Source organism: Aotus nancymaae, unplaced genomic scaffold, assembly GCF_030222135.1.
Source record: "Aotus nancymaae isolate 86718 unplaced genomic scaffold, 86718_ANA_hifiasm-v0.15.2.pri h1tg000100l, whole genome shotgun sequence".
In the NCBI taxonomy this organism is placed as follows: Eukaryota; Metazoa; Chordata; class Mammalia; order Primates; family Aotidae; genus Aotus; species Aotus nancymaae.
Window position 1 is genome coordinate 181,301 of NW_026988515.1, and position 24,863 is coordinate 206,163.

Sequence of the window (24,863 nt, forward strand, 5' to 3'; positions counted from 1 at the left end):
GGGTTCTCTCAGCTTCAGAGATGGGTGAAGCAGGCTCCTAGGCAGAGACTACTCGGAGAGAGAACGACCACGCTGCACAAGCTGGAGCTGTGCGTGCCACACGCAGGATCGTGTGCTGAGCCATGGGGGACTCAGCTTGGGGCCATTAGAGCTCCGGGGCCTGCCCCACCCATTCTGACTGGCACTGCCCTCAGGAAACCATCTCTGCCTGAAACCCATTAGGGCCAGGGAGATTCGTCTGGCTGTAAAGGAAGAAGGTGGATGCTGGTGGTTTTTTGTCTTTTGGTTGTGGCTTTAGAGCCGCGGGGAAGATCAGCGAACCTTTCCACGCCGTGTGTGTGGCTCTGCTCTTCTCCATGCTCATCTGCGGCTTGTTTTGCAAAAATCTTCCCTTTGGCTTTATCTCCCTTCTCCAGTCGCGGCCCATGTTCAAGACTGCGAATGAGATTCAGGCCTTTGAACAGCTCGACTCTGTAGGAGCCGCCTTCCAACCTGCTGGAAACGTGCATGTGAGGCCAGGGTTCTTACCCTCAGCACGGCTGACCTTCTGGGCTGGACATTTCTTTCCTGGGGCATCTGCAAATGGAGAGCTGTTTATCGGTGCTCCTGGCCTCTGCCATCTAGATACCAGGAGCGTCCCCCAACTTGTGACAACTAGAATGTCTCCAGACATTCACCACATGTCACTGGGAGCAGAACCATGGCGCTAAGTTGTGGCTGTTCCTGTGGCGGGTTGTCTGTTGTGATGAGGAACGGCCGGACCTGCAGGTGGCCATCTGGCCCCCCACAAAGCTTGTACAAGGGGGGACCCAGGAGCATTTGGTGCCTATGCCAAGCTCACTGGTGGGAACTGCGGTCAGGCTTACTTCCTCCAGGGAATGGCGAGCAGCCCTGCCATTCTCCACTAAAGTGCCATAGAGACAGTTAAGCTTGAGAATGTGATTGGCATTCTGAAAACACCCAGGGGCCACAGTGTGCCCCAGCTGGCAGAGAGCGAGGACCCCTGACACTGGCTGGGTTGGTCCTCGGAGGGCCCCCGTGATGCCTGGAGGGCATACACCACGGAGCAGAGCCTCCTCCAGTGCAATGTGGAGCCTCTGTGAGCACGCGGCTGCATTCCCAGGTGCTGCCGGCTGCGCCCCTCCCAACTGCGTGTCCTTGCCTGCCAGCCCCAGCTGTCGCTGCCCACGCCCTGCCTGGCTCCCCTGCCAGGAACTTCCCAAGCAGAGGCCTCAGGTAGCAGGCACTCCTTGCCCCCTCTGCCACTTGGGCTGCTGAGAGTATATCACCAGGAGTGAGTCAGGCCCTGGTTTGCCCAGCCAGACCTCTATGCCGTTTTCCACAGGACGTTTAGTGTATCCTTTCCTGTCCCCTCTGCAGACCACTGAACTTTCATTCCGAGGCACAGTGGGGTACTCCCATCAGGCTCTGCCTCCCTTGACAGAGGTGAGAGCAGCTACAGCATAGCTCCTGGCAGCCGGGAGCCCCTCTGACATGAGTCAGGCAGCGTGCTCACGGCACCTTCGTGTGGCTTCAGTTCTTTGACCTTCATATTCCTAACCAAAACATAAACTTTAGGATCACCTTGGATTTTGAATTACCCAAACCATTTGCTTTTGATGATAATAGTGTCTTGGCCGAGTTCTTTCTCTTGGACTTAGTGTGGTGATGGTACCTGCCATGCATGGAACCCACATCATAGGGATCTGCCACTGTGCTCGTTAACTGAGGAGTTGAAGTCACTGTCCAGAAGGCACAGGCATGGCCGGGGCAGCCTCAAGGCCACACCGTTGTGGAACCCATGCTCCTAACAGCTTACCTGCACCTCTCCTCTTGGTTCTGCATGTCTTTGCATGGAATAGCTGATTTCACGTGGGTCCAGGCCTGTAGGGGACCCTGAAGCAAGCCTCCTGGGTGGGGAGAGGCACTGGCATGTCACGTACGTCCCATTGGCCATCTACGGTGGATTTGGGGGCCAGTAGCCTGCTGAAGGCAGGACACGCCCTGGCACGGGAGCAGGCGTGGGCGGGAGGGCATGTTGCTGCAGTCTGGGGCATGCCAGCCTGGCTGCCAGAGATGAGCTCATCCTCCCTGGACCTTGCTGAGTGTCTGAGGCCTCTTCACCGAGGCTCACCTGAGTGACTTCAGCGCCAGGGGATTACCAAGGAAAAATGTTCCTCTCTAGTTTGAAAAAAGAAAAAACTGACTGCAGCCAGGCTTCAGGCCCTTCCTGTGAAGGCAGCGTGGGCCACACCATGTGAGCTTGGCTGTGGGCACTGGGCCGGCCTCTGGTGCTCACCCGCTGGTGCACTGGGAGGTCTCGGGGGTGGGCAGTGAGTTCCCATTGGCGCTTTGTGACAAGCTCCTTCTCTTCATGGCTTCTGAAAAACGTTGTACGAAATGGGAAATTGTCGGCGGCGGTTAGTGCTCTCCCTGGGCTCTGGCGTGTTCTCCGTCTCCCTGCAGGACGCCACCTGCCTCAGGGGCTCTTCTGCCTGTCTCCTGCTCTTCCTTTCTCACTCCCTCCCTGGAATAGGAGCCACTGACTTGAAACCTCCATGCTGTTTGGGGTTGACCTGTTCCTATACCTGGGAGGAAGTGATGGGGCAGGGCTAAGAGAGGCGACCTTGCCATGCCGTCAGCATGTGTCCGTCTGCACAGATTTGTGGACATCTGTTTTCTGCCTCGTGTGTTCCGTAGATAAAGACGCTTGTGCCATGTGAAGGTAGCACTCCTTCGTACTCTGTGAGCTCCACTGTCCCATCCTAGCAGGAAACATCTGGGGCAAGAGCCGGCATTGCTAGGGAGTCTGGGGGCTGGGACATTGTTTTGCCGAAGTGCTATGGTTGGAGGTATCCCTAAAGCAAAAACGGCCAAAAAGCCAGACTGGATGCTGGAAATGGGCTTGAAGGAGGATGGCTGCAAGCTGGGATTCTTCAGGGATGCTCCTCTCTGTGGGTTCTCAGCATGCAGGCACAGAAGCCTGGAGGATTCTCCTTTCCTGAGGGAAGACACTTTTGGAAGGGCAGGTGCAGCCAGGAGCAGGAGTCGCCAGTGAAGGAATGGGGGTCCCCTCAGCCCAGCAACTGCAGACACTGAGCTCTGGAGGAGTCTGGCTGGAAGGCACAAGTTTACAAAGCCTGGGCCAGAGGCATCTCCTTGAGGAGTCAGACCTGTTCTCCTCCTAGGGTGCAGCACCGAACCTACCGGGAGCAGGTGTTTGAGATTTTTATAGAGATCACTGCAGCTTTTCCAGTGATATCTCCACTGGGACAGACATGGGGATGCAATGCAGGTCTCCCCGTCTCACCTGTGCTGTCTCGTGTGCTGGGTGGATCTTAGGAGCAAGACACAGCTGTATCTGGAAGAATCAAGCACAGAAAGAAAGTTTCTCGTCTAAGGCAATATGTGGTCTTGCTGGATCACGATTATTCCATACCTCTGTGTGTGTGTGTGTGTGTGTGTGTGTATGCACACACATGCCTCCCATTTGGAATGTGATTATCTTGTGCAGGTGTGTGTGCATGCACTTCCCATTCGGACTGCGATTTATTTCATGCATGTGTGGTGGGCGTGTGTGCACGTGCACGTGTGCACATGTGTGTCCTTCCCATTTGGACTGCTGATTTATCCATGCACGTGTGTTCACGTGTATGTGTGCTTCCCACTTGGACTGTGATTTATCCTGTGTGTGTGTTTGCATGTCTGTGTGTTTGTGTGTATATGTGTGTGCTTCCCATTTGGGCTATTTATCCCATGTGTGTGCACATGTGTGTGTGTGCTTCCCATTTGGGATGTGATTTATCATGTGGGTGTGTGCTCACGCATGTGTGTGTGCTTCCCATTTGGATTGCGATTTATCCTGTGTGTGTGTGTGTGTGTGTGTGTATCTCTGTATGTGCTTCCCATTTGGGCTATCCCATGTATGTGTGTGTGCGCATACGTGTGCATGTACGTGTGTGTGTGTGCTTCCCACTTGGACTGTGATTTATCCTGTGTTTGTGTGCATGCGTGTTTGTGTGTATATGTGTGTGTGTGCTTCCCATTTGGGACGTGATTTATCATGTGGGTGTGTGCTCACGCATGTGTGTGTGCTTCCCATTTGGACTGTGATTTATCCCATGTGCGTGTGTGTGCACACTTCCATTTGGACTGACAGCCCATGCAGGTGTGTGTGCGCATATGTGTGCACATTCCCCACCTGGACTGCAATTTATCGTGTGTGTGTGTGTCCTGTTTGTTTTTTAAGGAAAGTGAAGGGCTGTTCACACAGATCATGTTTTGCCTGTGACCGCTGCAGTACCAGTGGGGAGCATTTTTCCACTTTAGTGAGCTGTTTGCCCTGTTGGGAGCTTGGCCTTGGCTGCACGGCAGGCAGTGTGGGGGAGGCTTTCTTTAAGGCTGGTTTGTGCTTTTATTCCTTCCCATTTTTCCCTTCCAGTTCCACACAGAAGTGTTTGCCTCCACCCTGTTCCATAGCAAACTGCGGCCCTTCTCCCCACCCGGGCCAACATTAACTATCGCCGGCTTCTCTTGAGGCTGAGACCTGAGTGGAAGCTGAGACCCAGGACCAGCTGCTGTGTGGCGGCTCCAGGGCCTTTGTTCTGTTTTTAATTTTGAAGGGAGTAGGAAGTATACATTGTAAGCTGGCACTCACTTGGACATTAGGTCTGGAGTTGAAATATGGAGGTACTGGCTTTGAAAATTATGTATATATTCTGGGTGTAAAGTAAACATGGGATGTGTCCATCAGTCTTTTCTTAGTGAGTTGAGTCCTTTCAGGTAGAGACACAAGGAAAAACTTGATTAAAAGCACATGTGCATAGTTTAAACCCGATCGAGTTATCTGCTCCAATTCCTATTTTATAATGTTATTCCCTCCTCTTTAATGTGCTTCTCTATACCATTGATACTTTCTGGGAAAAAATGTGAATTTCTATCCGTACCCCGACCTTTCTCTCTTCATCCTGGCTCTTGGAGCTCTCTCCTCCTCTACCTCTGGGTCACCACACCACAGACCCTCAGGGTACAGCCAGCCTCTTCTCCCTTTTGGAAGCCATCTCCTCCAGGAAGCCCCTCAGGACTTGCCCCCCTCTTACCAGCATGACATCCCAGCAGGGCACTCACCTCGAATGTGACTGGAACTGGTGGACATTTGGAGGTTTTGGATTTGGAGCTACCATCTGCAGAATCTCACAGAAACAAGCCTGAGAGTGTCCCTCAGAAAACACTAATGTCAAACACAGCAGTCCTGCATCTAGGAAGTGACCGCCCTGGAGCTCAGCGGCGGGTCTGTGTGGTTGTTCACTGTGGCGTTATTTTGTAATGGTGAACAATTGGCGAAAGCCCAAACACCTGCCTGCTAGGGGCTGAATAGTTAGAGGCACGTTCCTGCAGTGGTGGAACGAGGGATGTGCCCTGACAGAATGGTTATAAAACTGTGGGTAGTGCCCCAGGTTCTTATGTGGAAGTCCTAGCCCTCACTATGACTGTGTCTGGAGACAGGGTCTTTAGGAGGTGATGAAGGTTAAATGAGATCATAAGGATGAAGCCCTGACCTAATCAGATTGTGTCATAAGCAGAGGAGGAGGCACCAGAGATCTCTGTCTCCCTGCCATGTGGGGATACAGGAAGAAGGCAGCTGTCTGTAAGCAAGGAAGAGAGCCCTCACCAGAAACTGCCCATGCCAGACCTTGATCTTAGACTTTGCAGCCTTCAGAACTGTGAGAAATAAATGTGTGTACTTTAAGCCGTGCCATCTGTGGCATTTCGTCATGGCAGCTGGAGCTAAGACACACATTGTGTTCACACTTATGCAACAAAACAATTATTAAAGTGCGCGTTTCCTATCCAGTATGTGTTAGTTGCACTGAATAGTCTGGGGAGGTGTGTACTAGACTGTTAGGAAGAAGGATTATGGGCGTTTTCTTTCTGCTTTGTTTAATCCATTTTCTCCAGTCTGTCTAGTCTTCTGATCCCAGCACGTGGGAGAAGGCCTCACCTGTGTTGGGTGCTCTCCCGGAGCATTGGTTAGGAATGAACGGACAAATGCATGAGAGACTGCGTCTGACTTTTTACAATGAACATTTTTTACTTTGGCAAAGGGGTGTGGGCTTTGGGAGATTATCTTCCTGCATCACCCAGCACAGGAGTCAGAGCACCTGGGTCCTGCTGTTACCCCTGAGTATAAATGAAATGTGGGCTGCATCTATCAGTCCTTTCTCAGTGTGTCGGGTTCCTCCAGGTGGACATAGTGGAAAACTTGATTAAAAGCACTTGTGGGCAGGCGCGGTGGCTCATGCCTGCAATTCCAGCACTTTGGGGGGCTGAGATGAGAGGATACCTTGAGCCCTGGAGTTGTCTGTCACCCTGCTGTCACCTACCGGCCTCCAGCCTCAGTTCCCCACTCTGTCAAAGGAAGTTGTCATTGGCCTCAAGGTCTGGGAAGACCAAGGAGGAAGTGGGTAGAAAACTTTTATGGAGCCTCTGGGACTTTGCTGAGGAGGTGGGAGCTCATCCCCCATGTCAGCCCTTGGTTTGTGGACCTGGTGGGATGCAGGGCCTGGAAAGAATAGGCTTGGCTATGAACTCGCTGCAGTGCAGAGGGTGAGGGCTCTAGGCACAGCCTTGGGCTTTTACAGCAGCCCTGTGGGGGTGAGGGTGGTGCACCCCATTTTATAGATACTAACACTGGGCTCAGAGCTGGTCCGGGCAGTAGATGGTGGCTCTGGGATTAGGCTAAGCTTCCCTGACTCTACAGACTGACTGCCTTTCCCTGCATCCTAAAGCCACAAAGCCAAGGAAATTTGGGCATTAGTGACCTGTCGTGACCTGGAAACTGCCCCAGGACCAACAACGCAGTGGCTTCTGTGAGGCAATAGCCGTGTGCTTTGAAGGGGGCTTAGCAAACTCCACTGGGGAGCAGTTCTGGGGCCACCTCTAACTGAGGCACCATTACCTTTTGGCAAAGAAAAGTGTGTCTGAGTTTGCTTTATTTTTACTTTGAGGGGTTTTTAGGAAAGAGCCATTCTTTGAAGAAACTCATTTAACAGAAAAACAGAACAGCATCCGTGATTGCCGCCTTCCCCCTTTGTAGGTGGTGTCTCCTCAGGGTTTGCCTTTTTTTTTTTTTTTTTTTTTAAGACTGGAGTGCAGTGGCTCAATCTCGGCTCACTGCAGCCTCCACCTGCTGGATTCAAGCGATTCTCCTCCCTCAGCCTCCCGAGTAGCTGGGATTGCAGGCGTGCGCCACCACACCCAGCTGATTTTTGCATTTTTAGTAGAGATGAGGTCTCACTGTGTTAGCCAAGCTGCTCTCAAACTCCTGACCTCAAATGACCCACTCACTTCAGCCTCCCAACGTGCTGAGATTATAGGCATGAACCACCACGCCCAGCTGGTTTGCCCCTTTCCAAGCAGGCTGGGTTGGTGTCTGGCCGTGACCCCTGCCCTTGCAGTTCTGAGTCTGGTCTTTGTCCTCCGTGACAAACGACATGCTTCCTGGTGTGCCTCACATGCTCGTGATGCTGGGAACCTGGTGGCTGAACATGATGGTATGTAACTTCTTAAATGAGGACTTTCTACATTGAATAGCTGGTTTGTTCACTTTTGTATCATGCTGGTTCCAGACAACTTCTAATAGTGCCTGGTATTCAGGGCTCTCTTCTCCCAGGCCGATGGAAATGTTCTCATAAGCCCGGCCCCAAGCGTATGGTGACACATACGTTTCTGGTTTTTCGTTTGCTTGTTTTTACCAGAGCAACAGATAATGTTATTTGCTGCTTTACTTAGAATGGCACAGGGATGTGACTTTGAATTAGGCAATGATTTCTTAAATATAACACCAAAAGCACAAGCAAAAAAGAAAACTTAGGTAAGTTGGACTTCATCAAAATTAAAACCTGTTGTATATTAGTGAACACTACTGAGAAAATGAACAGAACCCCTCACAAAATGGAAGAAAGCATTCGTAAGTCATGTTTCTTTCTATAGAGACTCGTATGCAGAATATGTAAAGAATACTCATGGAAATAGAAAAGACAACCCAGCCAGCCATGGTGGTACATGCCTGTAATCCCAGCATTTTGGGAGAACAAGGCAGGCAGATCCACTTGAGGTCAGGAGTTTGAGACCAGCCTAGCCAACATGACAAAACCCAGTCACTACTAAAAATGAGAAAATTAGCCAGGTGTGGTGGTGGGCACCTGTAATCCTAGCCTCAGGAGGCTGAGGCACGAGAATGGCCTGAGTCTGGGAGGCAGAAGTTGCTGTGAGCTGAGATCACCTCACTGCATTCCAGCTTGGAAAACAGATAGAGACTGCATTTAAAAAAAAGAGAGAGAGAAAAAAAAAAGACAACCCAATTGAAAATGGGCAAAGGATCTGAACAGACCTGTCTCCAAAAAAGATATACAAGCGGCCAATAAGCACACGAAGAGATGCTCATCACCAGTCATCAGGGAAATGCAAAACACAGCTGCAGGGAGACACCACTTCACACCCACTGTGATGGCTGATAATGACAGGCAAAAACAAGAACTTTCAAGAATGTAGAGAAATCATAACCCTCAGACACTGCTGATGGGAATACAAAATGTTTCAACCACTGTAGAAAACAGTCTGGCAGTTTCTCAAAAAGTTCGACATAGAGTTACCGTATGACCCAGCAGTTTTACCGCTAGGTATATATCCAGCAGATAGGAAAACATACGTCCACATGAAAGCTTAGTTCTGCTTCTCTGCAAAGCCCAGACTAGACATCCAAACCAGGCTGTCATTCTTCCCCTTTGTCAAATGTACATAACAGTGTACATAAATGCACATGTCAAGTGTACATGAATGTTCACAACGGCATTATTCACAATAGCCCAAAACTAGAAACAACCCAGATTAAACCCATGGATGAATCAATGTGGTATATCAACGCAGTGGAATACTGAATTCCTTGTACAACGTGGATGAACCTTGAAAACATGGTGCTAAGTGAAAGGAAGCCAGACACGAGCCATGTGTTGTAGGAGTCCATGTATATGAAGTGTCCAGGACAGGAAAGCCCATCGAGACAGAAAGTGGACTGATTAATGGTGTCAGGCTGGGGAGAGGAAGGCATTGGGAGGGACGGGGTTTCTTTTCAGGGTGATGGAGATGTTCTGTAATGAGTGGGGATGGTTCGCTCCACTGTATTGTGAATAACTGAGTTGTACACTTCATAATGGTTAAAATGGTTAATTTTATGTTATATAAATTTTCTTTCAAATATTTTTAAACAAAATGCGCAGGGAATGAGCATGGGCCAGTGATGTCAGCAACCAGGTGTCTGTTGCTGGACTGTTGTGGTGCACCCTGCTGGCCCCACGTGAACTGGGGGAAGCTTTTTGTTGCAGAAACTTCCCAGGAGTGGAAACCCCCACCCAGGGTGACCTCCCAAAAGGCAGCTCTGCCCAACCAGGGATGCCACAGGAGGAGGGCTTGGAGGGAGGGCAGTGGGCATGGCCAGGTCTTCTTTCCTGAGGTGATCCAAGCTTGTCGGGGGAGACGCGGCAAATGTTGACTACAGTAACCTAGGAGTGAGTTATGGCTTCGGGGATTTTTGAATTATTTTTACTTCCAGTTTTTCTGTACTGAGTGTAGATTACTTGGGGTGGTATTTTTAATAGAGAGAAATAATAGAGAACCAGGACCAACATGCAATGTTTCTTAAATACTTCTAATGAAAATTTAAACTCAATTCTGCTCATTCCGTTACTGTCTGTCTTCCTGGGTCAGGGTCAGGAGTATCCTCCTCTCCTTGCCCACAGCCTCTTGCTGGGGGAAGGGCGTTGGCAGAACATTCCAGAGGCAAGTACACAGATTGGACCTGGCTACACTTGAGTCCACTGTGTCCAGAAACAGGGCCCTAAAGTAACTCAAGAATTATGCACCATAGGGTTCCTTTTTCCCACATTTGTGGGAAAAAAAACATCGCTTAAAGTTACAGAAAACACTTCTTAGATGGAAACTAGGTCTTTGAGTGTGTGGTGTTTTCATTGGTTGAGGCTGTCCTTTACTGCGAGGCTACAGAACCCACCCGGGCAGCGCTGGGCGTGGTGCTCAGACCCCGGCCTCCGGCATGCGCCCTGCAGGCTGCCTGTTGCTGTGCACACAGGTCCTGGAGCAGGCGCTGTCACCTCCCTCATCAACCTGGGCGCCCTTCATGACTGAGAGACGACAGTCCTGGTCTTGGTGGGAAGTAGATTTGCTCTGGCAGATGGGGGCAGACGGTGGTCTTGAGCTGTTCTGTGCTGGGAATCACGGCCAGGTGAGCCCGGAAGAATCCCCTGAGGATGCGTGCTGCAGAACATGCCTGTGGAGATGCCACAGGGAGACAGGCCTTGGGGTTTCAAGTTTCGAGGAAAAGATAAAACTACCAAAGAGTTCTGAGACTCCTTGTTAATACACAGCGTGTTTTGTTTTTCACCTTATGTGGCAGACTTTTAAAATGTTCACAGTTATGTTGTCTTTAAAAAGGAAACCTTGTTCTGGCGTGTGTTTTGACCCAGTAGTGTAGTTCTTCTGCAGTATTTTTTGTATGTGTCTACGTGTTGTTTAATTATGGGGAGGGAAGTTGGTCTTAACCACCCATGGACAAGCTGGGACTAGACAAGGCCCTAACAGGCCATGCTGATCTGGCCGCTGAAGTCTCTGGCACGGCGCGTCCTGATGGCGTCACTGAGAGACTGAGACGTGCTCTCCCCTAGGCTTCCTCCCTCCTTCCTTCCTTTCTTTATTATTTTAATTACTTACCTTTTAAGCTGGCAGCCGCTTTGCCCATGAGCAGGCGAGACCATGGCGTTTGGCCCGGGGCGATTTGCCAGGTGACCACGGTGGCTCACAGCAGGGCGGCTGGCAGCTGCTCGTCTCTTGAAATCAAGTGTGGCAGATGAGTGAGCACTTACTACCCCTCTCCGTGGTGAGTTAAAACTGACTAACCCATCCTAAGTGGGGAAGAAGGAGGCTGTATCTCTTCCTTTAGTTAATGAGAAGTTGAATCAGAAGCAGTGAAGCGAGTGGTTTGACAACAAGAACACTGAGAGCCAGGAGGCTTGGGGAGATCAGGAATTGGGGTGGGAGTGGCTGTGAAGAGGATGTCGGCGGGCGCCGTGTGAGGCATGCAGCATGATGTCGGCGGGCGCTGCGTGACACGTACCCGTGTGATATCTGAGAGCGCCGCCTGCTGCATCCCTGCATGTCGGAGGGCGCTGCCCGAGACATCCCAGTGTGATAGAGGACGCTGCCTGATGTGTTTGTAGATGATACTGGAGGCCGCTGAAGACCCCGCCTTGAGCCCCCTGGGCCTGGGAGCCTTCCCAACAGAGCTATGGCTGGGTGGTAGAGACTGGAGGAGCTTCGTCCCTGCTGTGGCCTCAGGGTGGGAGGCCAGTGGGCACCAGTGGGTGGCTGCAGGCAGTGTCCCATGCACCACACCTGGCCTGGGGCTCAGAGGATGGCTGTGCCAGCACCTACTCCCCTTTCCCACCTGTGGAGGTCTCGCCTGCCCTGGGGTTCATGCCCCCACTGTTGTCTTTGCCTCCCTGCCTGCCTTCCCTGCGGTCCTGCCTGGGAACCTCCTCCATCCTCTCCAGTAGCCCTGCATGAGCCTTCCTCTGAGGTCAGGGCCTGAGCAAGTGCTCATCCCAGTCAGATGGAAGAGGACCCCCTTCTTTGGACCCCTGGCCCCTTGCCTCTCCCCACCCTGATGGAGGGGCTTTCAGGCCAGAAGGCTGGGGCGCTCTGTCTGGGTTCCTGCAGGGTCTGAGAGCAAGCTGTGAGCTTGTGCCTTTAGCTGCTCCTTTTCCACGGCAGTGTGTTTTGTGACACAGAACAGTGAGCAGATTGGACTGCCGCTTGTAAGCCATTTTTTTGGTCGTAACATTCCCACAACAGCCAACTGAAAAGAGAAAAGTATTCTGCTAGTCTACCTGTTGGAACTAAAATATCTCAGCCTTTCACTGGGAATTCTTCGACAACGGCAGGTATATGATATTTTCCCACCTCCGTGAATCTGGTGAAACTTCTTCCCAGAGGGAACCATCTGCCAACTTGGATGTATTCGCCCATTCTACCTTGGTCCCTAGCCATTTATTCTTGTAAAAAGGACAAGCAGGAAGCTCGTTAGCAGAGGCCCCTGCAGTCCCGAGTTGGGGGCAGAGGCCCTGGCTGGGCTGGAATGAACAGCTGGTCGGCTGCTGCCTCCCATGTTTTCATGCTTGCTTGGCCATGCGTAACCTGAGTCAGCTGAACTTCCTTGGTTGTTTTTCAAGAGCATGTTCCCTGCTAGAAGACTCCCACCTGTGTTAGGGACAGCAAAGTCTGCACCACCGGCACAGGCCATGCGTCCATCTGCCAGCCTCCAGCTGTGTTCATTTGTAGCCGTTAACAGGGACTGGGTGCTGGGGGTGACCGGCCAGCCAGAGGGAGGGAAACAGAGCTGCAGCTCGCCTCAGTGCTGCTCCGTCATCCCTGGGATAAATGCACAAGATACTGTAGGTTTGGGTGATGCAAGGTCTGGTAATGTCCTGATGATGATGGTGGTGGTGGTGATGATGCCATTACTGGTGGTCACTAAGCACTACCCGCCCATGTGGCTGGCCCTGAGTGTCCTCAGCTTGGGTCCTTGTAATGCTGTGTACCAGCTGGTCTGACCCACTGCTAGTTAGGACAACACCAGCAGCTGAACAGATAATCTCCAAATGCAAGTTTGTTTTTTTCTCATGTGGAATCCAAAATGAGTCTTCCAGAACCCTGAGGGCCCCTTTCTTAGAGATAATGTGGGCTCAGACTTTGCATGTCACTCACATTTCTTCAGAACTCAGGAGACTGGGCATGATGAGTTCACCAGGCATGGGAGAAACAGAGAGAAAGGGTTTGGGGAGCAGAAAACAGCCCCTGCTTTGCCCACATTGGTGCTGGGGCTGGGGGCAGTGCCCCAGAGCCTACATCCTAAGTAACTGGGGAGCGCCTGGCACCTCCCCAGTCACTTAGAAACAGCTTGTCCAAATGGGCAGGAGCTCCAGTGAGTCCTGGACAGTGGTCTGTGATGGTTCTGGATGTTTCATTGATGCAGCTTAGGATCCCAGGGTGGCAGAGGCCAAGGTTGTCAAGGGGATTCTGTACTGGGGTATTGGTGCCAAGAAGTGGTAGTGTCCTCAGCAGCCCTGATGAGCTGCTGGACACCTGCCTGGGCGATTTCACAGGGCAGGGCACAAGGTAGCACCAATAAGCCAGCTTCTCTGGGGCCTTCCATCTGCAGCTGTGAGATGCTGTGGCAGTTTGAGAGGGACTCTTGATGCACATTGTGCTCCTTCTCCAGGAATGGCTAATGGAAAACAGAAAGGGGCCTTTGGCCAAGAACTGCCAGTCACTTACCTGCACACCACGCAAGCCCTCAGGCATGCAGAGCTGCCTTCCTGAGTGACCGGAGCATGAAGGGGACGCCTTCCTGTTTCTCTCCCTTCCCCAGAGTGCAGTTGGACAGGCTCCATCCAGAAGAGCCCTGGAAACCTTTGGAAGTGGCATCTTTTTTTTTTTTTTTTTTTTTTACTTTATTAACTGATTTAGGTAGATGGTCTTTGGCTGCATGAAGCTACAAAATTGACCTCTATTTATTTATTTACTTTTTATATATTTTATTGCACTTTAGGTTCTGGGGTACATGTGCAGAACATGCAGGATTGTTGCACAGGTACATACATGGCAATGTGGTTTGCTGCCTCCATCCCCATCACTTATATCTGGCATTTCTCCCCATGTTATCCCTCCCCAACCTCCCCGCTGTCCCTCCCCTAGGCCCCCCCAACAGACCCCAGTGTGTGATGCTCCCCTCCCTGTGTCCATGCATTCTCATTGTTCAACACCCGCCTATGAGTGAGAACATGTGGTGTTTGATTTTCTGTTCTTGTGTCAGTTTGCTGAGAATGATGGTTTCCAGGTTCACCTCTATCCCTACAAAGGACATAAACTCATCGTTTTTTATGGCTGCATAGTATCCCATGGTGTATATGTGCCACATTTTCCTTGTCCAGTCTGTCATCGATGGGCATTTGGGTTGGTTCCAGGTCTTTGCTATTGTAAACAGTGCCACAGTGAACACAGGTGTGCATGTGTCTCTATAATAGAACGATTTATAATCCTTTGAATATATACCCAGTAACGGGATTGCTGGGTCAAATGGAATTTCTGTTTCTAGGTCCTCGAGAAATCACCACACTGTCATCCACAATGGTTGAACTAATTTACACTCCCACCAACAGCGTAAAAGTGTTTTTCTCCACATCCTCTCCCGCATCTGTTGTCTTCTGATTTTTTAATGATCGCCATTCTAACTGGCGTGAGATGGTATCTTAATGTAGTTTTGATGTGCATTTCTCTAACGACCACTGATGAGCATTTTTTCGTATGTTTGTTGGCCTCATGTGTGTCTTCTTTTGAAAAGTGTCTGTTCATACCTTTTGCCCACTTTTGAATGGGTTGGTTTGTTTTTTTCCTGTAAATCTGCTTTAGTTCTTTGTAGATTCTGGATATTAACCCTTTGTCAGATGGGTAAATTGCAAAAATTTTTTCCCATTCTGTTGGTTGCCGGTTCACTCTAATGACTGTTTCTTTTGCTGTGCAGAAGCTCCGCAGTTTAATTATATCCCATTTGTCTATTTTGGCTTTTGTTGCCAATGCTTTTGGTGTTTTGGTCATGAAGTCCTTGCCTACGCCTATGTCCTGAATGGTTTTTAGGGTTTTTATGGTGTTAGGTCTTATGTTTAAGTCTTTAATCCATCTGGAGTTAATTTTAGTGTAAGGTGTCAGGAAGGGGTCCAGTTTCTGCTTTCTACACATGGCTAGCCAGTTTTCCCAACGCCATTTATTAAACAGGGAATCCTTTCCCCATTGCTTTTCTCAGATTTGTCAAAGATCAGATGGTTGTAGATGTGTGGCGTTGCCTCCGAAGCCTCTGTTCTGTTCCATTGGTCTACCCTTCCTCGCTGGAGAGTCAGGATAGTTTTAATTCAGGTCAAGCCCTTATGTGACAGAAGGGGTTGTTTGTAGGAAAATGTTTCCCAGAAAATCTTTACTTTGAAAACTTATAACCATGAAAGCTTCATAGGACCAGACTTCAATTTCCCCTGTTGTTTCGGATACCTCAAAATAGAAATGGAAGAAGAAAATGTAATTTAATGTGATGGCTAGGTGTGGTGGTGCATGTCTGTAATCCTAGCTACTCAGGAGGGTGAAGCATGAGAATCACTTGAACCCAGGAGGTGGGGGCTGCAGTGAGCAGAGATTGTGCCACTGCACTCCAGCCTGGGTGACAAAGTGAGACTGTCTCCAAAAAAATTTATATATATATATACACATATACATACATACACACACACGCATATATACATACATATAATTTAATTTGACTGAAAACAGGATATGGGGAGAGGGTGGGACAGTTGCCTAAAAAATGTGACTCCTCCAATTGTTTACTTTGTGGAAAATAACAGATTTACCATATTTCTTTAAAAAGAAGCAGTGACAATTTTTTTCTTGTAAAAAGGTATTTTAGAAATCAAAGTTGGAATTTTAGAAATGCAGTATTCTTTAAAACAAATTTTATTTCTAAGAAAGTTTGGAATTTTTCACTAATGAAGTCCATATGCAATGGTTTATATTTAAAGAGATGGAAAAATGGATTGTTGTCTGAAATTCAATCACCTCGCCCCCATGCCAGGGTGAGCGGTCAGCTGCGGTACGAGCAGCTGCACACCGAGCGCTTCTCTTTCCTGCATCCTCCCTCTGCAGACAGGCAGAGGTGATGTGTTCTCTCACCCCAGCCGCAGCTCTCACTGGAAGCAGTCAGGGTGGTTGGAGCCAAAGATGCTCTGGGCCCTCGGATGCTGGGAAGGAGGTTCAGGGTACAGCCCATGGCCGGCCCATCTCTTCAAGAGTTCAGGAAGGACCAGAGTCACTTGCTTGCACTTACCGGCCCTCCTCACTGTGGGGTGTCGGCCCATTTCCTCCACTGAGCCACTTGCGTTCATCTTTCAGCTTCCACAGCCGTTTGACAGTGACAGACATTCCTTAGCTCATTAGCCTCCCGTTATTCAGAACCTGCCTTTGCACAGGGAGGTCTGCTTGCCTGCCGCTGAGGGGTGCTGCGCCATGAGGGGACACATTTCCCTGCTGCTCCAAAGTTCCCTGCACATTCATCCTGGGCCATGTTCCCGTGCTTGTCATCTTCCTACGTGGCTCAGAGCATCAGAGACACTGCGGGAGGGAGTGAGGACCGGCCTGGGCACATCTCATAGCCCCAGCTCCACCCTCGGCAGCGCCTACTCCCAGGGCCCCAAGTGTGTCTGGAAACATGGTGAAGCATTGCTGCTGCCTCGCCTGTCATGAGTGTTCCACACAAGACCCTCCCGCTCCAGGCCATTCCAGGCCCCTGAACCCCCTGAGCCTGTGTCCCCGGGAGTACCTGCTCCAAGCCTGCTGTCCTGAGCGAGCTGCTGCATGAAGAGCTGTGCCGTCCTGAGCACTGCCTGTGTGTTATCCTGCACACATGTCCACACGCGCACACGTCCATGATGCTCCAGGCAGGAACCACACAGAGGACCCACAGTGGCGTGTGGCCCGTGAGGCCCAGCGGGAGTCACTCGTAATTATTGACTTTCACTGTTTGGATCGATTAGTGTCTTACACTGAAAAGTGGTAACTATCCCATACGGTGACACACTGAGCCCTACACCTGTAGATTCACTGAAACTCCCTTGGAGCACAGGGCCAAGGCCAGAGGGCTCAGCGTGGGATGTTAGGGTCTGGCCAGCACGACCAAGATCAAAGGGGGCTCCAGTTTGTTGGGTCCCCAAGTGTTTGCATTTGTGGGGCCCCTAAACAAAGAGGTGGCTGTGGTATGGAGAAGGGGATCTGAAGGGACTTCTGTGAGAACAGCCCCCTTACGGTAGGGGGAGGATCAGACCTTCCTGGTCTGCAGGGAGGGCCAGTGCACTCCCCTGAAGTTCCCTGGGAAGGTGGGAGTGTGGAGTGAGTGCCCTGTGGGCTGTTTTGCTCTCAGGATGTAAGGAGCCAGGACAGGATGAAAGGGGCATGCACCTCCCCTCCTTGTCCGACGCTCTCTACAGGGGACATTTACCAGAAAATTTAAAATACTACTCTTAAAAAAAAAAAAAAGCCACCACTAAGCCCTTGTGTTTCATATGGGGTGACTAGATCTGACCACTGGGGAGGTTGTGATCGATCGCTTTCGATGAACTGGTTGATGCCTTTAGATTCTAAGAGAGGTGGAAAGTTTCCACTGACATAAGGTGTCCTGATGCCCCCATGACCGAGGGTCACACCAGCAGCGTCTGCCATGGCACACATGCCCAGGTCTGTGTTGCCTGCTTGGCAGAATACAGCGGGGCCTTTCCAGCACCCAGGTAGGGCTGCTGGAAGAGATGCCCATAGCCCTGCATCTGGGCCTTTGTTCTGCTTCGGGTGCTACGGAGAGGAGGAACACACTAATGATGGGGGTGATGTGCTGTGTAGGTGCCGACCTGACCATATGGTGTCCACGAGCTGAGGCTGTGTGCCGCTGACATGCCTGCCTTCATCTCAGAAAGAAAAATACAAGGGAACAGTCACGACATTTGTTTGCATGTCCAGATGGTGACAAAGTGGTAGCTTTGTGAGGAAATCGGTGGAAATGATAATTTTTTTTTCTGAGACAGAGTTTTGCTCTTGTCGCCCAGGCTGGAGTGCAATGGCACGATGTCAGCTCACTGCAACCTCTGCCTCCTGGATTCAAGCAATTCTCCTGCCTCAGTCTCCCTAGTAGCTGGCACTTCAGGCAGATGCCACAACGCCCAGCTAATTTTTGTATTTTTAGTAGAGATGGGTCAGGCTGGTTTCGAACTCCTGACCTCAGGTGATCCACCTGCCTCAGCCTCCCAAAGTGCTGGGATTATAGGTGTGAGCCACCATGCCCGGCGGAAATGACAAATTATAACGTTTTCTGGCAAATTCCTGGAGGTTAACAATTCAACACCATGTTTTGTTTAAAAAACAAAACAAAAAAAACCTTTACTAAAGTTTTAGAGGCAAAGACATATCTTTGAAAGCTTTAATTTGTAGTTGGCTAGAATTATATTTTACATTATCATTTGGTGGGTAAACAAGGCTCCCCTCTGCTCAAGTCCTTGAAGGCCCAGTACCCAACTGTTTCATCCTCTTACTGTGGACACAACATTCAGATGTGACGTGAAGAGTAGTGTGGACCCAGCAGAAGACACCCAACCGTGAAAGTTAAACGCTGGTTAGACACAAGGAGAGCACATCACAGAGGCAGCACCCCTCAAGGTTTGGAGGGTGTGGAGCGCAGCAAAGGGATTTGCAGTAGTTGGGACTTGGCTGGGAGGAGGGGGTGTTAGGATGGCCCCTGAGTGTTGTGAGGCAGGAGAGGCCCCTCAGGACTGTGGGGCCCATGGAGAAAAGACAAAAGTCCAGGTCCTCACTCCCTGCTTAGTCTCTCTAGCACCAGAGCCAAGGTCAGGGGCTGCTGGGCACCCATTCCAGCCTTGAGGAGGTGAGGGTCCAGGCTGTGAGTGGGGTGCAGCAGGCGGGGCAGTTATTGTCCACACGTTCCGTCCTTTTAGGGTGCCTCTCTGATCTTTGTATAGACAGAGCAGACAGATTTTTGTTGGGGCTATTTGGTCTGTGCCTGTTGCGCATCCAGGTTGCCGGTGCCTTCAGTTCCAAAGTCTGGGATGACGAGGCTAAAACTCAGGGAGCTGCTGCCATGTTGCTTCCCAGGTCCTGAGGCCCCAGCTAGTGTGAGTTCTCTCCTGCGTCATTTCTTGTTTGCTTTGTATGTAACATCCCGGGTTTTTGTTGCACTTTGCAGGAGGGATTGGAAGAACTACATGACTTCTGGGAAGCAGAAATCCACACACTTGCTTTTATTGGTGCAGGGAACCCTGGTCTGCCTGAGTGATTATAAGCCCCTGACAAGGAGGGTCCCCACTGTGCCCTTCTCTGTACCCCACAGTTCTGGGCTTGAACCTGAATCTGGTCCACTGTGCACCGCGACCAGAGCACTTGCTGCCCTGTGGGGATGAGCGAGATGCTGCCTCCCGGTTCTTGTGACACAGACAGGTTCATGGTTTTGGTGGAAGGGAATGCACCATGTAGAACAGCAGTGGGGCTCCCGGGAGGGCTGGGCGTGAATTGGGACTTTAAGTGGCTCGTGGAGGGAGGTGGAATAGAGTCTGAAACTCTGAGTCAATGGTGGAGAGAAAGAGGATGCTTGGAACAGTTAAGTGTCACTTCTCCCAGGCCCAGCCTCGCCACATTCTGCCCATGTGTGAAACAGGCGGCCGGGCTGTTTCACACATGGACATGCACCATTTCTTACTCCCCTACCCTCAGCATCTCAGGCCTCACCTGCCCTGCGTAAAACCTCAGTCTCTTGTTCTAGGCCATTCCTCCCTGGGCCCCACCTTTCTTGGGTGGCCCAAATTCCTGCCTTAGGCCAGACAGGGCTGGTGACCCCAAATGGCCCATCCCAGAGGAGAACACCACAGTGCTCTTGCAGGCATGGCTTTGCCAGAGGTCCTGCCCTCTTAAAAATGTATAGGTCTGTCATCCAAGGAGTGCCCTTGGGCAGAACCCATGTCACGGAAACCAGGCAGAGCGCTGCGCCTCGGAAGCTGCCACACCTCCGTCTGTGCCCTCCACATCCCTCCCATTTAGAATGAGCACATCCTGAGGCAGATGCCTTTGTGTGGGTTTAGCTTTTAGTCCAGGGAGAACCCGCTCTGTCCCAGGCCCTTGGTTAATTCAATCTGCGGCAGCAGCCAGACCAGACAGACCCTACAGGCACAGTCTTTCCTCACATGAAGAGGGGCTCTGTGCCCCTCACTCTCTGACATCTTCTCTTGACCTTTATGGTGTTGGTCCCCACACCCCTGGGCAGTGTAACTGTGCCGCCTCCCCAGGTGCCCCCACACTGTGCCCATCATCCTGGGCACATCCAGTCTCACAGGGCTCTCCATGTGGCTGTATGTAAAATTCAGTCTATTTCTTTCTCCCACTAGCTTCATGGCTACTTCAGGGCGGGACTTTATCGACTCATCTGTGCCCCCGAAGTCACCAACTTCTTAGCATTTTGCAGAGTCTGTGAGGTGCGAAGAGGGTGGGTGCTGGCCAGGAACTGAGATCCCATTTCTATAAGACAAACACAGACAACCATATCCATGTGCTTGTGTGAGTGTGCAGGAAAGGGCTCGACAGACATGCACACTCAGCCCCGGTGATCACAGCTGAGAAGGAGTACTACAAGTGTAATTTTATTTTTAAAAATTTTTATTTTTGTGGGTACATATTAGGTATATATATTTACGGGTTACATGAGATATTATTTTGATACAGGCATACAATGCGTAATGATCACATCAGGGTAAACAGGGCTTACAGGTGTCGTTTTTAAAAGTCATCTTAATTGAAAAGTCCTTCCAGACCTTACTGTGTCGGTGGGTAATAAATTATGCTGATGGTAACTGATGACGGATGGGTTCCATCATTGAGCAGTACGCGTTGAGAGCTGGCTGGGATGCCAGCTCCCAGGAAGACGACAGTCCTCATGCCGGGGCATCCCGGCTCCAGGGTGCATTAACCCTGCTGCCTGCAGCATGTTCCAGAGCCTGTGCTAGGGCCTTCTCGTTGTCTGGACGGCCATGGGCTCTGCTGGGTTGAGAGATGAGATGCCTGAGCGTTGGCCTCCTCTCTAAGCTGCCTGAATGTTGCCTCCACGGTGGAAGTGATTTGTCTTTGAAGTCCTTTCCAGAACTGTCAACCAGCATTCCCCATCTCCAAAGCAAGTCATAATGCCTGCTCACTGAAATGCAGAAGCCAGACTGACCCCTGGAGCCTGGAGGTCTCTGCTCTGAGGAGCGCCTGTTTATGACATTGCTTCTGCCTGGGCTCCCAGTCCTCCTGGCTTTCCCTGGCAAAGCAAAGACGTGAGCCTCCCCAGCCCCAAGAGCAGGCCGCTGTGGATGCAGTGGACTCCACAGGACCAACCCTCCTGGAGCAAGCCCTTCCCTCTGCTCCCCAAGACGCCTGTCCTACAGAGCCTTGTGTGTCAAAAACTAAAGAGGCTTCATATAAAAGTAAAAGTGATAAAACAAGGTTTTTTTTTTTTTTCTGAGATGAGGAAAATACCTTCTTCATAGTTTCCAAATGCCACCAGTCTCTTTGCTTAAAATTTTTACTTTAGACTAAGCACCTTACGTTTCTGCTTAATTCAGTGGACTTTCGTTGTATTTTGCAGTAGCCTAACTTTAGGGTAAAGAAGTTTCCACACTGCCACAAGTGCGTCATGCCACGCGCTGGCAGGTGTGTGCAGAACCTCACAGAAGGGAAGCAGCTGTCCTCCGCTCCCACTCCTTCCTCTGCTCGTCTCCCCTCATCAGCTGCTAACCAAAAATGCACGGACATGCTCACTCGCCTGACTGAGCATCGCCTTCAGGGGGCCTGGAATGCTGGCTAGCAGACACTAATAGGAAGAAAAGAAGAAAGCAGGAAGGGTCTCTCTTAGTTGTGATTAACCTTAAACAAATCTCTGCCTTACAGTTGAGAGAAGGAATATACGGGAGAATGGGCAAAGCTTAAGAAGTCCCCAGTCCAGCCTGCTGCCTCCCTGAAGGCGGAGGCACTGGCCAGTCCGCCACGCCCCAGACCCTCCACTTGCCATTGATTCTGTGCTGCAGGCGCCTGCGAGCACCTTTTAGCCCGTAGGCCCTTTGGTTTGGTGCCTGTGGAGCAGTTTGGAGAGTGCTAGAGAGTCAGTTTTAGGGGACTGCACTTGAGCTTGCCGGGTTTCAGCTCAGCCTGTGGGTCTGGAACACGCCCATGCACCCGGGGTGTTCACGCGTCACGAGGATGGAACAGCAGCGCCAGGTGTGTGATGGCAGAGGGCTCAGGCGGGGCTCGGTTGTGTGTCCCCTCTAACTGTCCCCTCTCCCACAGAGGAGGCCGAGCGCGGCAGCCTTGGCGCGGGCTCACTCTGCAGGCGGAGGCGGGCGCTGGGCGCGCTGCGCGACGAGGGACCCCGGCGGCGCGCACACCTGGACATTGGCCTCCCGCGCGACTTCCGCCCCGTGTCGTCCATCATCGACGTGGACCTGGTCCCCGAGACGCACCGGCGAGTGCGGCTGCACCGGCACGGCTGTGAGAAGCCCCTGGGTTTCTACATCCGCGACGGCGCCAGCGTGCGCGTGACCCCGCACGGGCTGGAGAAGGTGCCGGGCATCTTCATCTCACGCATGGTACCCGGGGGCCTGGCGGAGAGCACTGGGCTGCTGGCCGTGAACGACGAGGTCCTGGAGGTGAACGGCATCGAGGTGGCCGGGAAGACGCTGGACCAGGTCACGGACATGATGATCGCCAACAGCCACAACCTCATCGTCACCGTCAAGCCCGCCAACCAGCGCAACAACGTGGTGCGTGGCGGCCGCGCCCTGGGCAGCTCGGGGCCGCCCTCGGACAGCATCGCGGGCCTCGGGGGTCCCCCCACCCCGCGCATCCTGCAGAACTTCCACCCCGACGAGGCGGAGAGCGACGAGGACAACGACGTCGTCATCGAGGGCATGCTGGAGCCTGCGCGGTCCCCCCAGGCCCCAGGCGCGCCTGCAGGCAGCCTCTCCCGGGTCAATGGCGCGGGCCTGGCGCAGCGGTTGCAGCGGGACCTGGCCCTGGATGGCAGCCTCCAGCGGCTGCTCAGCTCCCTGCGGGCCGACCCGCGTCACAGCCTGGCACTGCCGCCAGGCGGCGTGGAGGAGCACGGGCCCGCAGTCACGCTCTAGACTCCGCAGAGGCCCCACACCTTAGCTCCGCTTCCCGGGTAAGGACAGGGACAGGACCTGCAGACTGCGTCCCCTCCTATTATTTTGCTTTTGTGACCACAAAAGCCCTGTTCTTGATTTCCACTTCTGGATAGAAAACACAAATATTGCCTATTATTTTTATAGAATTTCTGCACAGAACTTAAAATGAACTCCGGCAGACGCACTGTACCAGGCCTGAGTGCAGGTCCTGGCGCCTTTGCAAAGTGAAAGGGAAGATCTGACCAAATGCAAAAAAATGCTTTTTTAAATTTTACAAAAATAATACTCTGTTTTTAAAATGAAGCTTTAAAATTACTTTTTAAAAGTATCAAATTCACATTTTTAACTTAGTCCATGCAAAATATGCCTCAGCATTCTCACTGTGCTTTCTGCTCTGACTTGCAGGTGAGGACTGTGCTGATAACCCGTCTCTACTAAAAGTACAAAAATGAGCCGGGTGTGGTGGTGGACGCCTGTAAATCCCAGCTAGCCAGGAGGCAGAGGTTGCAGTGAGCTGAGATCGCCACTGCATTCCAGCCTGGGTGACAGAGCAAGACTCTGTCTCAAGAGGAAAAAAAAAATGAATGCACCCAAACCTGTCATAGGTACAACCATGGAGATGAATTCCAGATTTTCACACTGTGCATAGTCATAATTCAGCTGGGACAGGAGAGCTCCCACAGCTGTGATATTATCCCTGGGGCTGTTTTTTGTTTTGTTTTGAGACACAGAGTCTTGCTCTGTCCAGGCTGGAGTGCAGTGTCGCAATCTCGACTCACCGCAACCTCCACCTCCCGGGTTCAAGCGATTCTCCTGCCTCAGCCTCCAGAGGAGCTGGGACTACAGACATGCGCCACCACACCCAGCTAATTTTTGTATTTTCAGTAGAGACGGGGTTTCACCACGTTGGCCAGGCTCGTCTCCCAACTCCTGACTTAAGGTGATCCACCCACCTTGGCCTCCCAAAGTGCTAGCATTACAGGTGTGAGCCACCACACCTGGCCAGGGGCTGTTTTTGTGACTCACACAGGTGACCCATTCAGCCTCAAGGGGGAATCCATGGTGGGAAGCAGTGGAAGGCAGGGCCCAGCAGTCCCATTTGGGATCAAAGCCTCTGAGATGACAACCAGTCTTTTTCTGTGGGTTGACTGACTCCGAGGCCAATTTCTGAAATGTTTTCAGCAGAAATGAAGGATAAGCATCACACACCTCCAGCAAGGGAGTCATTTGCATGTGAGTTCTCATCTTTGTTTTTGAAACAGACGTTGCTTTTTGTAAGTCAGTCACAGTTAATACATGCTAATTTTCATTTCTAGATTAGATGGTCACTGGCAGTTCTTATTCTTAACTATAATAAATCATGTGGAACTCAGTGATTTTTAACAAAAATACTAAATTCATCCTCACTCTATGTTCTTCCAGCAACATTTATACATTTAGTAATTTCAAAAGTTCGTATTTGATAAAATTAAATAATTTTATATAATGTGTTTTGCTTGAATACAATGTTGGGAATAAAATGTTACATTCATACTTTGAGAACTTTGACCAAATCTTTGATACAAATACAGGTAAAAATATTTTTCTAGGTTGTCGGAGCCACGCACATCCTGCTGCTTCTCCTTGTGGCCCAGCACCACCTGCTGGTCAGTGGCGGAACTGTCCTGACCTCGTGAACATGGGGCTGCTAACAGGGAAAACTGCATCTCAGCATCTTCATTTTTTCTGATTATTAAGTGAAAAGCAAATTATTTTCTTCTTGAATGCTATTTATTTGTAAGAAATAGCTGTTGCTGAGGACTTGTGAATTCCTGCACCTGTGTTTGATGTTATTTGTATGCAATGGATTGCTGGCCCTTTGTTCTTAAGTACAGAGAAGACCAAAGATGCCTCCCGGTGACCTCTCCGGTAAGGATCCACATCCCGCCAGACTTGCTCTCTGACAAACTGGAACGGCATGTTGTTCGG

The 24,863-nt window shown here is 51.0% G+C and overlaps 1 protein-coding gene across 1 annotated transcript in view; it reads left to right on the forward strand.

The window, feature by feature from the left end:
* PARD6G (par-6 family cell polarity regulator gamma) overlaps positions 1-24,428 on the forward strand; it is an 89,146-nt gene extending 64,718 nt beyond the window's left edge. The window contains exon 3 of the mRNA XM_021673006.2: positions 22,039-24,428. Coding sequence (XP_021528681.2) covers positions 22,039-22,874 — 836 coding nt within the window. The 3' untranslated portion in view covers positions 22,875-24,428. The remainder of the gene's footprint in view (positions 1-22,038) is intronic.
* The last annotated feature ends 435 nt before the right edge of the window (positions 24,429-24,863 follow it).